Source organism: Colletotrichum gloeosporioides (assembly GCF_011800055.1).
Source record: "Colletotrichum gloeosporioides strain Lc1 chromosome Unknown consensus_8, whole genome shotgun sequence".
In the NCBI taxonomy this organism is placed as follows: domain Eukaryota; kingdom Fungi; phylum Ascomycota; class Sordariomycetes; order Glomerellales; family Glomerellaceae; genus Colletotrichum; species Colletotrichum gloeosporioides.
Window position 1 is genome coordinate 128,278 of NW_025544653.1, and position 12,238 is coordinate 140,515.

At 50.7% G+C, this 12,238-nt stretch overlaps 4 protein-coding genes across 4 annotated transcripts; 2 read left to right on the forward strand and 2 right to left on the reverse strand.

Annotated features, from left to right (window-relative positions):
- Window positions 1-293: 293 nt before the first annotated feature.
- On the forward strand, window positions 294-1,624 carry GCG54_00010374 (uncharacterized protein; the record flags this gene model as incomplete). Its single annotated transcript, XM_045410299.1, has 3 exons — window positions 294-954; window positions 1,004-1,145; window positions 1,192-1,624. 3 exons carry the CDS (start codon window positions 294-296, stop codon window positions 1,622-1,624), a joined length of 1,236 nt encoding a protein of 411 aa, XP_045270197.1.
- Window positions 1,625-3,208: 1,584 nt separating this feature from the next.
- Window positions 3,209-5,362, forward strand: GCG54_00010375 (Ferric reductase transmembrane component 4; the record flags this gene model as incomplete). Its single annotated transcript, XM_045410300.1, has 2 exons — window positions 3,209-3,741; window positions 3,793-5,362. 2 exons carry the CDS (start codon window positions 3,209-3,211, stop codon window positions 5,360-5,362), a joined length of 2,103 nt encoding a protein of 700 aa, XP_045270198.1.
- Window positions 5,363-5,814: 452 nt separating this feature from the next.
- On the reverse strand, window positions 5,815-6,084 carry GCG54_00010376 (uncharacterized protein; the record flags this gene model as incomplete). Its single annotated transcript, XM_045410301.1, has 1 exon — window positions 5,815-6,084. One exon carries the CDS (start codon window positions 6,082-6,084, stop codon window positions 5,815-5,817), a length of 270 nt encoding a protein of 89 aa, XP_045270199.1.
- Window positions 6,085-10,595: 4,511 nt separating this feature from the next.
- Window positions 10,596-11,657, reverse strand: GCG54_00010377 (1-aminocyclopropane-1-carboxylate deaminase; the record flags this gene model as incomplete). Its single annotated transcript, XM_045410302.1, has 1 exon — window positions 10,596-11,657. One exon carries the CDS (start codon window positions 11,655-11,657, stop codon window positions 10,596-10,598), a length of 1,062 nt encoding a protein of 353 aa, XP_045270200.1.
- Between the last annotated feature and the right edge of the window lie 581 nt (window positions 11,658-12,238).

A 12,238-nucleotide genomic window follows, 5' to 3' on the forward strand; every position in this document is an offset into this window, starting at 1 on the left:
GAATTGGGTTCATTCCCGGCTGACATGAGCTACCTTTTCGACTAAGGCCGGATAGCTCTTAGCTGAGCCTCCCTCAATCGGACCTTCGCACCCTTCGTCAGCTATCGGTCAGGAGTTGACCCCTCATTTGCCCCGCCGTTAAAATCCCCTGCCCCGCCTCGAGCATTAGGTCGGCCACCTACCGAGACATCACGACTTTCAAATTCTTCACCTTGAGCCAATTCGCGACGAGAGAAGAGAGAAGAGACAACAATCTTCAGTAAACACCGATCTCATCTCAAAGCTTCGTCAACATGTCTTCCAAGCTTCACCAGGCACCGCCCTTTAGGGCTGAGCACATGGGCTCCCTCCTCCGACCCCAGAAGCTCCTCGACATCCGCGAGGGCAAGATCCGCGACCAGGGCATGTCCGAAGAAGAAGCTGGCCTTCCCGCCGTCGAGAAGGAGTCTGTCGCCGAGGTTGTCAAGCTCCAGCGCGACCTGGGCATCAAGGGTGTCACCTCGGGCGAGTACAACCGCACCCGTTTCTGGGGTTTGATGTGGGACGAATTCGAGGGCACAACCCGGCTCCAAGACGCTGAGGCCAGCATGTTCCGCCTGTACCACCCCGACGTCGTGAGCCTCATCGAGAAGGACCGCAAGGTCATGCCTGGCGACTCCGTCATTGCCGGCGCCAAGCTGGCGCACTCTGCCCAGAAGTCCAAGTCCAACCTTCACGAGTTGCAACTCGTCCAGGCCGCGCTGCCCAAGGAAGAATGGGGTAACATCAAGCTGACCATGATCACGCCTGCGTGGTTCCATATGCGCTACAAGCAGGGCCGAGCCTACACGAAGGAGGCGTACGCCAACGATGCCGAGTACTTCCAGGACGTGGCCAAGGTTTACCAAGACGAGCTTGCGGTGCTTTACAAGGCTGGCCTGCGTAACGTCCAGTTCGATGACCCGGGCATGGCTTGTAAGTGACCGCGATCTCAGAAAAGGCGAATTGCGCTGACTTCGTCCAGACTTCTGTTCGCAAAAGTTCCGCCAAGGGTGGGAGGAGGACAAAGACAACGATGGTACCGTTGAGGACCTGCTTGACGCCTACATCAAGCTCTACAACGACAGCATCAGCAAGGTCCCCGAAGACATGCACACAGGCATTCAGTGAGTACACTCAGAGAAGCGAAAAGACAAGACCAATGCTAACAAGGCGAAGCTTGTGCCGTGGAAACTTCATTGGCGGACGCCATTTTGCCGAGGGTGCCTACGACATCATCGCGAAGAAGCTATTCGAGAACCTCAACGTCAACACCTTCTACCTTGAGTACGACACTGAGCGCGCGGGTGGCTTCGAGCCGCTGCAGTTCCTCCCTAAGAACAAGAACGTTGTCGTTGGCATTATCAGCACCAAGGTGCCTGCCCTCGAGGACAAGGAGGAGATGAAGGCTCGCGTGTACAAGGCGGCTGAGTTCGTCGCCAAGGGCAGCGGCGAGACCAAGGAGGAGGCGCTCAAGCGCATCTGCGTTTCCCCTCAGTGCGGTTTCAGCACCCATGAGAGCGGATATCCTCTAAGCCTGGAAGACGAGAAGAAGAAGCTGTCTCTGGTGAGGCAGATCGCTGATGAGATTTGGGGTGAGCCGTGATTTGGTAAGGCTTGACGGATGTGTGCAAGCGTTTTGGGATGGTGGAGCCGGAGGTGCTGTGGCATTCAACATGAACTGATGAGCTGTAGAATATTGCGAGCGTGTTTGAAAAGTCGATTTAGCCTTACTTCAGGATATGATATTTAAAAGCCTCAACGCTATTTGAGGCTGTTACGTCGACTGGAGGTCTGAACTCTACTCTAAGTGGTTAATCTAACAATCATTGTGTGTGGCCATCCAAATAGTTTCAGTGGGCGCCATCAGCCACAAATCATCAATCAGTTTAAATGCAGAGGTGTTGAGCTCTTGCATCAGTGATCAATTATTATCATACGTTATGTGCCGTCTTTTATCAGCGAGATCAGGAGAGGCACCATTGACTAACATTGTACCAGGGATAAGAGAAACGTGATTGCACTGTTGGCGCCATTACAGGAAATCATTCTCGTTGGGGGTCCGCAACATCACCCGAAAGAGTGATCTAATCTTCCATGTTGACCCGGCAGAAATACCGGATGGAGAAAATATGCCAACTCCGGGATATGGCTCAAATGTAATGGGCGTATAATGGTGCAAAGTGACGTCAACATGGACCGTGAGCGGTATCCCAGCTGTCGTATCAAGTTTGCTAGACGAGAAAGATATGCGGCCTGAGATATGTGGCGCAGCTTGCTTTTCTGACTCGGGTATGACAGGCGAAGAGAGTTAAGTGGCTATTTTGACAATTTGGGAGGTTGTAAAATATTAGAAAAACTTCTACACGTTCCTACAGTACTATTACTACCTTCGTACATGAGATAGACATTTATGTGATGGTGGACGTTGGTTGCCCTGCTGTGGTCGCGCGGCTGACGGCGCGTATTGAGGGTACATCTGCGTCTGGCTATGTCACACCTGAATTAGCTGAGCGGTTCAATAAAAGCGAACAGGAGGCTTTGACGGACTTGGAGCGATACTCATTCTACTATACTCTCATAAGCCGTCAGGAAGGAGATCGCAGAGCAACGCAATTTCCCGCAGCTCTGACTGCATGTGAACAAAGCATGGCCTTATCACATGAGTGCGTTCTTTTCACTTTCACCGGTTTCGATCTAAACACGATCATTCTGCGTCTCCAAACGCCACGAATGAGCTGTTTGTCTTGAAATAATGACAAGATACCGCTCAATGCGAAGTTTGGCTGCGGGGCGGATCGCGGAATATGGTACAAAAGTCCCTGAACCCTGCGAGCCGTCACCGTGGCCCCGGGTTCTAGCCGCTGCTTGTGGAATGATAGTTAAAAGCGAAATTGATCGAGACCTTTGTTTCGAGGTATGAACCAATCATGCTGCGCGTATTACTGCTCAGGTGGCGGCGAAAACGAACGCAGTGTGAGAGAGTTTGAGCAGTTTTCCCGATCTAAAACCCACTAGACCTCAATCACCCAAAACCTAATAGGCAGCTCCGCATCAAATGCAACTTCATCATATGGTTCGCATCTGTATAATTAGGAAGCGGATACCTGTCGATGCTGTATCAAATGGGACACCTGCAGCCTTGGCGATCTAGCTGTATCATCATCATCTATTATCATCAACATCACCGATGAAGCTCCATTCGTTCGTCGTCCTTGCCGCGGTGACCGGTTATGCGATGGGCGCCGGACAAGGCCTGGTCGGTTACGGCATCACCATGTACAAACCTCCTTGCGCCTTTGCGTGTCGCGATGCAATCTCTGGCGCAACTTTGAATTGCTCCACTACCGGTTCAGACGATATGGGTGGCATGTCTGGAATGTCGATGAGCGGCATGGTGATGACAGACCCGAGCTGCTACGCTACCGACGACGCATTTCTGCAGACACTTGCTTGGTGTGTCTCGACTCGTTGCAAGAACATGCCCACCTGGAAGCTCGAGAAGTTCTGGCAGGAGAACGTGGCCGGCACAGAAGCCGTTCAGCCGGACCCGAAAGAGACATACCAACAGGCGCTGGAGAAGATTGGTGGCACTCCGACTGCTCTCTATAACGCCACTGGGTCTCTTAACCAAACGAGCCTCGTGTCCGAAGACCTTTGGTTTGCGGCTTACAATACCGATACGATATTTGAAAATCAAGAAAGCCAGCAGGAAGGATTTGGGTGAGCAATGCAACACCCCCTCAGGTATTAACTAAGTCTAACAATAAGCAGTCTGATCATACTCCTCTCAGGCATTGTCATCCCCATCGCCATCTCGCTCCTACGCTTCGTCCCCTTCCCGACAGCTTGGCGCACCAACTTCAACGCGTTGATCATCGACCCACCTCTATTTGGCCATCGTCATGACACACCCGTCTTCTTTGGACTTGCCCTCATGCCAAAGCGTGGACAAGCCCTCTTCATATCATATTTCATAGTCATCAACACCGTACTATCAGCAGTCAACTATCAGTACGCCGACCCGAACACCTGGTATCCTGGCGACGGCTGGCGTTGGATGTGCATGTTGATATCCAACCGTCTTGGACTGCTAAGTTTCGCCAATCTACCGCTGGTGTTCCTATACGCCGGCCGAAATAACCTCCTACTTTGGGTTACAGACTGGTCCCACTCAACGTTTCTCCTGGTGCACCGATGGATAGCAGCCATAGCAACTCTGCAGGCTATTCTACATAGCATCATCTACCTGGATGTTTATATCAAGAACGGCACACACGCCACCGAGTCCCGAGAACCATACTGGTACTGGGGTATCATTGCGACGTTGGGTCTGGTCATTATGTTTCCGTCTTCTGTTATACCCATTCGAAGGAAGATCTACGAGGCGTTCCTTGCATGGCATATTGCTGTGGCTATTCTGATCATCGCGGGATGTTACTGGCACATTGTCTTCGAATTCAAACACCAATGGGGGTACGAGGTATGGATTATTGTGTGCATGGCAATTTGGGCTTTCGACCGCGTATTTCGAATTCTCAGACTTCTGCGCCACGGGTTGAAGACAGCCGACATCACGGCCATTGACTCAGAGTATGTTCGGGTTACTGTCCCAGGCGTCTCCGCATCTGGCGTTGCATACCTGTACTTCCCGACTCTCACTTGGCGCGTATGGGAGAATCACCCTTTCTCAATTGCCTCCGCAATGTTGTCTTCAACTCGCTCTCGAATTGAAGTCACCCACTCAACTGACGGGGACATCGAAAAGACCTCCGGCAGTAGCCTTCAGGCCGCTGATAAGAGGGCTACAGTCAGCCACAGTCCCGTCAGCTCGTCGCAGACATCTGATAAGCCACCCGAGATGGGAATCACATTCTACATTCGGACTCAAACAGGTTTATCCTCGCGTTTAAGCACTCGTAGCACAATCCCTGTGCTTGTCGAGTCTGGATACCCATCTCACGCGCCTCTGTTTGAATCACCGCACAAAGCCCCAACGCTAGTTGCAATCGCTGGTGGGGTTGGAGTAACTGCTCTTCTGCCCAGTCTAGCCGGTCACCCTGGCCGCTCCAAGCTCTTTTGGGGATGTCGATCCCAGGCATTGGTGGATGATATTGAAGTCTCAGGCTCGCTATGGAGGGTTGAGAAGGAGGTCTTCATCGGCAAGAGGATGAATGTGAGAGACGTGCTTGAGAGCGAGCTAAATGGGACCACGAGCGAAGTTTGCGTGATGGTTTGCGGGCCGGAAGGATTGAGCGACGAAGTCAGGACTGCCTTTTCGGACATTGTGCGCAAGGGAAATGGAGTTAAAGCAAGGCTTATCGTGGAGTCATTTAGTTGGTAATATTGCAGAAGGCATCATCTCAAACTTTTGCGAGCAAAGGTCCCAAAACCGTCTTGTCTTCAGATTGACGCTCCGAAGGTTACGTGCATCGAAGCTCGGCGGCAGTCCAGTTTTGTCATCTGTAGAGTGACACCAGTTGTGCAATCTCGTATTTCAATGGTCGGCACTCGGTGTTGCATGTCCACGATGCGTCCTTGGGTATCAGTTTCTCATTGCAGAGAAAGTGTCCATGGCGAGGCAAAGATCGGGATAGACACTCGTCAATGAATCAGGGCTCTCAAGCCATGCATTTGATGTTGGTTGTTGGATTTATTATAGTTACAATTTAGTTGGTATCATCTAATCCTCATTCCATCATTGCTCTCGCTGTTTAATTGGTCCTGAGCCACTGTTTCTGGTCAGTTAAAGTCACCAGAGGTAAGTGTTTGGGGTTCGAGGTTCATACCTATGGTTTACTTAAGATAGCACTGCAGTGCACATCTGTCGCTACCCCAATAGTTGGCGACGTGAACAAACTTGCCGCCCTCGTTTCTTCCGGCTCTAGCGCAAGGCAGATCGCAGTCTGAGTCCTTGTACGGGTCCTTGCCGCCGTTGAAGTCGTTGCAGTTGTGCCATGCGGCGACACTGAGCTTCTCGTACTTGCAAAGCGGGTTCTCGCTAATCAGCTCCAAGCCTTGGACGGCAGCGATGCCAGCGGCGAAAATAATAGTGGTGAACTTCATGGCGACTGTTGGTTGAAGGAGTTGTAGTTCGATGATAGGCGAATATTTCCATCTACGAAGAAGTCGGGGAATGGAAGTCGACTTTATATAGCTTTCAGCGGCGTCTTAGATCGAGCTGGCTCGGACGAAGTATTGTGGGAGTTCACCGCTGGTAATAGACCACGAACGTCGATCAGCGCGCCTCGACCCGTCGATCAAACTCAATTAAAGTGAAGCGGGATTCAATGACAAAGATGCTGGCATTTTGTCGCGAAGCCTCGTCCTGATAGGGACGAGACAGGGATCACACGAGTCGTTAATAATATCCCGAGTGGAACCTCATGGCTCATGGAGCCAAACGCCCCGTCGAGCACGATATAAAATCAGCTTGGCTCTCCCGCATGCCGATATCGAAAGCAGAAATAACGTGGTCCGACTAATGATAACATCAGGCGGTGGCAGACAGAAGATTAACACTACGTGTAAAATACGAAAAAGCACACGGGACCCGCTGTCATTCAACTTTAGGTTTGCAATCGGAGAAAGCCTTTCAACGGAACCCAAAAGAAAAGGCAAAAGAGCCAAGACCCTACATACTACAGAAGTTTTAGATAATTTGAAGCTCTGAGGATGTGCTGTGCTGGACCCAGCTCGTCAAATGGGTGGCCTTTCTTCTCAAACGACTGGGTGGGTGGGAAAGCAGGGACATAAAATACATCAGAGGACCTCTTCAACGTTTCAAGTTAGCAATCCAGGCCACCCTTCAGGACCTCCAGACACCAACATGAGTCGTTTGCGCGACTTGTCTTCACTGAATGAATGTCTCGAGGACATGGACCCATCATTGCGGGGCCGATCCGAAGCGGGCCGAACATAAGAAGGCCTCTCTCCCCCACCCCCTTCAAGACCATAAACCAGACGAGAACCACCATTTGAGTGTGAATTTGGGGTGTCCGCCATTTTCCAAAGATCGACGTCGAGACTAAAAATCAATAGCTGCCCGAGCATCGTCGCCCAAGTCACAATCATTTAAAAGCCGCAATAGGAATACAGCCTGAAGTTGGGTTCTACTTGCAAGGTTTGATGGTGGCTTTTCACCGTAGCTCCCGGTATGCTACACTTGACATTCATTTACGAGAATGTCTCAGAGGCAGAAAAAAGCCAAATGTTACTTTTATTGGGCGAGCTTATCAAGTTCACGAATTTCCCTAGGGTCCAAATCCACGCCTGAAACTAGGCTTTGAAGACACTTCCTACCAAACTCACAAATGGCGTGGTACCTGTTCACTGCTTGGTGAAACCACTCCATATCTGTTGCTTCGACGTTTGCGATAGACTTAATGTTGCTAACTCCGACAGCCAATAAACAAATGAGTCCAACATCTGGCCCGCAAATCTTTTGCAACTGACGTCCCAGTTTAACTTGTTGTCTCAACTCCGCGCGGGTGCGTTGGTTGATTGGCAGGCCTTTGCACTGCAAAATTCGGTCGTAGTCGGCACTGTCGACTCTCTGTCTTGCGGTTTCCATTCTCCTACGCTCAAGCATCTCTGCTATCTTGAGAAGTCCATAGAATTTGCATATTCTTATGTATCCTGCACCATGCTCGCAGTTGTCGACAAAGGTGCTAATGGTAGAGACAGACCGGTAAACATTATCGCCCTCGGAGCTAACATCGCAAAGCCCTGTCTGTAGACTGTCCAACTGGCCTCGTGAAGAAGCAACTTCCACCAATTTGCGTAACGTCTCCTTGCTCGTAATTTTCTGTAGCAAAGACTCCGCGGCACTTTTGAAGGGTTGCGGTCTGTTGCCACGACGATCGCTACTGGCCACGGCCTTTGATTGACGTTGGCTGCACGTTACTGAATCCATTCGATCAGTCTCGACGGTCTTTCGGCTTTTCGTGGACTGATTAAATATGTTTGACGAGCTAGAATCATGTTGCCGTGAGTTGGAAACTTGAGTCGATTTCTCGGATGTCCCATGGAACGTAAGGTGTTCCCTATCTTCCCCATCCATGGAGGCCGGCTCCACTGACAATCGACTTTCGAGTTCGACAGCTTGTGTGATGCAGATCATGGCCCTGTCTAGAAGCTCTCTGGACCTTGGATGGAGACTTTCCAAACGCTCGAGCTCCGTTATGAGTGTCGACAGAACGTCTTGTGCAATCATCTGAGAGCCTCTTGGATCAGTCGATTTAGTCGAAAGGGAATGTTCGCCTTGCACATGTTGCAGAAGATCTGTCGTCCTGAACGAGCAGAATGGACAGAAAACAAGCCCGTGCTTCTGCTCCAAGTGACTGCGCAAGTCCTCCAAATTCATCTGTTGTTGGCAGCATATGTCGCATGCAGGATGGTCTTCTTCATGGTCTTCAAGAGCCTCTTCGTCAGGTTCTGAGGCGCCACAAATAGTGCAAACGACCCAATCGTGCATGAACCGCAAATGTGGCTGCATTCGTTCCTCTGGAAGGTGAATTCCACACTCTGGACATCGACTCATTTTGTGTTTGTCGAACATGTGTCTCATGTCGAAGGATGTTTCGGACGGGCATATTGAGCACGTACGTATTTCGTGAATGCCAGTAAGATGAGTGTGAAGCAGCCCTTTCTCTAAGTATATTGTTTCACAGAAGGCGCATTGATCCCAGGCGTGGTAAGGAGAAGACGTAATGTGCGACCATAGTTCTTCGATGGGCGTTTCCGAACCCCATGTCTCGCATTCGAGGCACCATGATAGACCATGTGAAGACCGAAGGTGACCCAACAGGCCACAATGAAAGATGATCTCATCACAGGCATGACATACTGAGTGTGGATGGGCCCTGATGATATGAACAACAGGATTATCGTTGTGACAGTCATCACACCAGTGGAGATGATGCTTGGCCTCCATATGGTCTGTGATGGCATCCACCTGCAAACCATGACAGAACGGGCAGTTGTGGTACTTGCTCAGGTGATCCCCATCCTTTTGTGGGTTGAGCATCTTCGTGCAAAGCTGACAAGTTCGGAAGCCGTGGACTTGGATGCAATGGTTTTCAAGACTTGCCAATGCAAGTCTGCTGCCACATACGTCGCACATTATCTCCCCATGCTCTTTGAGATGATCATTCAAATCTCTGAAAAGCATGACCATGTTGCAGATGTCGCATTGCTCAAAGTCCACTGGAAGGGGGCGGACAACCGCAAAGAAGGGAGGCTTGCTAGGGAAGAATGTTCGCGGGAACTTGTCGTAGTGACTTTGCGCGATGAGCTGAGACTCGCAATCCATCAGACATTCCTTGGCCTGCTCCAAGTGGTAAATTTGAGGCCAACGATTATGTGTGACTCCATTCTGCAGTCTTTTATCTGGGTGGACTGCCAGCGCGGATCTTCTATAAGCCAGTTGGATGTCTCGGCTCTCAAACGGACACTGATCTGGGTCAAGCCCAAGAGCGTCAAAGGGACTGAAAAGCATTATCGGGATGCTTACTCGAGTTTTAGTTTCGCAATTTGAATTCTTTTGGTGTCTTCTTACCCGGCTGTTTAGATCTCAGTTGCGAACACTACAGTTACAACTGACTCGAGAACCTCTAGCCTTTGTTGCACTTCTAGGGAATGGAGCCTTCAGTAACTCAAGCAGCAAAGTTCTGCATGCCATTTATGTGATTCTAAGAGTTTTCAATGCTTCAAGAAACATTTAGGTCTAAGGGAAGCCAAATAACATGAAAGTACTTGGAGTTATGCTTCTCAACTTCTTCAGCTATCAACCCGGTCGGGCTCGGGCAGGGAACTGAGTCGGCAACTCAAGCACGGGCCACAACGGCTCTTTGAACCCTTGTGGCCCGTGCGTACCTTGAGTTGGTTCTTATTTCCAGAGAATCAACATCTGGATCGGTACTTCAGTGATGATACCTACACGACTACTTAGAAAGATGATTCAAAAGTCCTTCGCTCAAGTGTGCGGGCGCAAGCGAACTAGACATCAAGGAGCACGAAGGTCGGATTTGCCCCATTAACAACGTGGCCAACGCCGATTGAGGCGTAAATGCCTCTCTTGTTCGAAAGTGGTATAAGTGCCGAGGTCTATGTTCAAAGGTGTAAACTTCACCGTCCTGGAGCAAGTTATAATTTCCGGCGGGGAATAGCGGCATCCCCCCAGCAGAAGCGTCATTCGAACCCTGTAATGACGCCTTGCATCGCGTGAAAGTACAGAAAGCATGTTTCAATTGTGGGCTCGCCTGATGAAGGAAAGACTTGACGGAGGTCCGTTGGGTCCGAACAGGCTGCAGGGTAAGGGTGTAGGCTTCGGCGACGTCGCCGAGCAAGGAGTTGAATGTGCAGCCTTCACTTACTTACGCCTCTTTCATCAGCAATTTTAACACCTCGCGAACTTAACGTTGAACAAGGGGCGGTATTGGGGTTCAACAGACAGCATATCAAATCAACAGCCTTTTGTCGTAGAACGAGTTCCAAAGCATAACTATTGGTCTCGCAAGCAGCACAGAACTTTGGATTGAGTCTCCCCATGCTATGAGAGTTACCGTATTGTTCCCTTAAATCATATTAGGAAAGGCTCCCAAAGCAGCTTGCCCACCCGTATGTACAAACAGCACATTCTCTCCTCCAATAAACTCCCCCAATTTGACCTTGTCAAGAATCGCACCCACAGCGCGCCCAGAGTAGATTGGATCCGCGACAATTCCCTCCGTCCGACCCAACAGTCTAACAGCTTCAGCTGTCAACTCGCTCCAGCCCGAATGGGTGCCGGCGTTGTATCTGGTGTCCAGCAAAACATCTTCAGGTTTCACAACTCCATCCGCAAGTCCAATGAGCCGAGCAGTTCTCTGGGCAATTTCGAGGATTGAAGCTTCAAGAACGCCGGTCGGCTTGTTGTACGTGTCGATACCAATGACCTTGCGCTCGCGAGTCTTCTTGGCTGGATTGTTGGACGATGAGGACTGCAGGCGATCCGCAAGCTTAAACCCGGCCAGCATTCCACCGAGCGTCCCGCCCGAAGCGACGGGAACGACCACAAAGTCAAAGAAGACGCCAAGGTTCTGCTCCTGCTCCACCACTTCGAAAGCCCAACGTGCAAAGCCCAAGCCACCGTACAGATGAGACGAGGCACCAGAAGAGATGATGTACGGCTTTTGACCATTGGAACGAAGGCTAGCGGCGGCCTCCTCGAGAGTGACGCCTGACGCAGTATACTCCGCTCCAAGGATCTTGTTCACCTGCACATTGCCGCTCACATCGTATGCCTCAGGGTTGAGCTTTGGTGGGTTCTGGGGCACCAACAGTGTTTTGAGACCCAGGCGGTTCCCAACGGCAACCACTTGTCGCATGTGATTGCTCTGCACCCCGCCAGTGGTGACGATGGTGTCGCATCCGTCATTTAAAGCAGAAGGAAACACGTACTCCAGCTTTCGGACCTTGTTGCCTCCCAATCCAATCCCTGATGAGCAGTCTTCCCGCTTAATCCAGACTTGAACCGGAGCGGGGCTGCTTTTTTCAACATGCTTCGACAGGCGTGGCAAGAGATGAAGAGGAGATGGATGATCAAAGAGAAGAGGAACGCGCTCGAAAGACGCCAATGGCTCAGGCAAGTGGACCATGTTGAAGATTGCTATGAAGAAAACTTGGAATGAATTCTGCGGAGTTGGCCAACAGTCAAGAGACATGCGAGGAGAAACGTGAGTTCAGGAAACGAGAAATGAAAGTCCAAGATATTCTTTCGTTGTCTCATCATATCGCTCTTGGGTGACCAATTACAGTGTCCGACGTACTCTTTCGTCGACGTTTCTTCGACGCCCTTCTTTTGTCATATGCTCCATGCCAACTGCATCGTAGCATGCAGATGGCGAGATTGCCTCAACCTATGACGCTGCGGATGATATGATTCAGGTTTGTGAGCGATCTTTCCTGACCTAGGCCCAGGCCGGTTACATTCGGCCTTGTGAAGCATCTGCTGACTTCTCTCGCCGTCTTGGTATTCCGGTCACTGACTCCTATCCCACATGACTTGCATTAGGCGTGTCCGTGGTAGATCAAAGAGGCCTTCGGCTTTCGTCCCGGCTCCGACGGGCTGAATTCGTCAAGGGTTTGTGTCAAATTCAGCTTGCATCATAGGTAGGGCAAGGTGCGGTGCGGGAAATCCGGCTAATCATCCCCGGAGTCGCTGGTCTGCGATTCATGA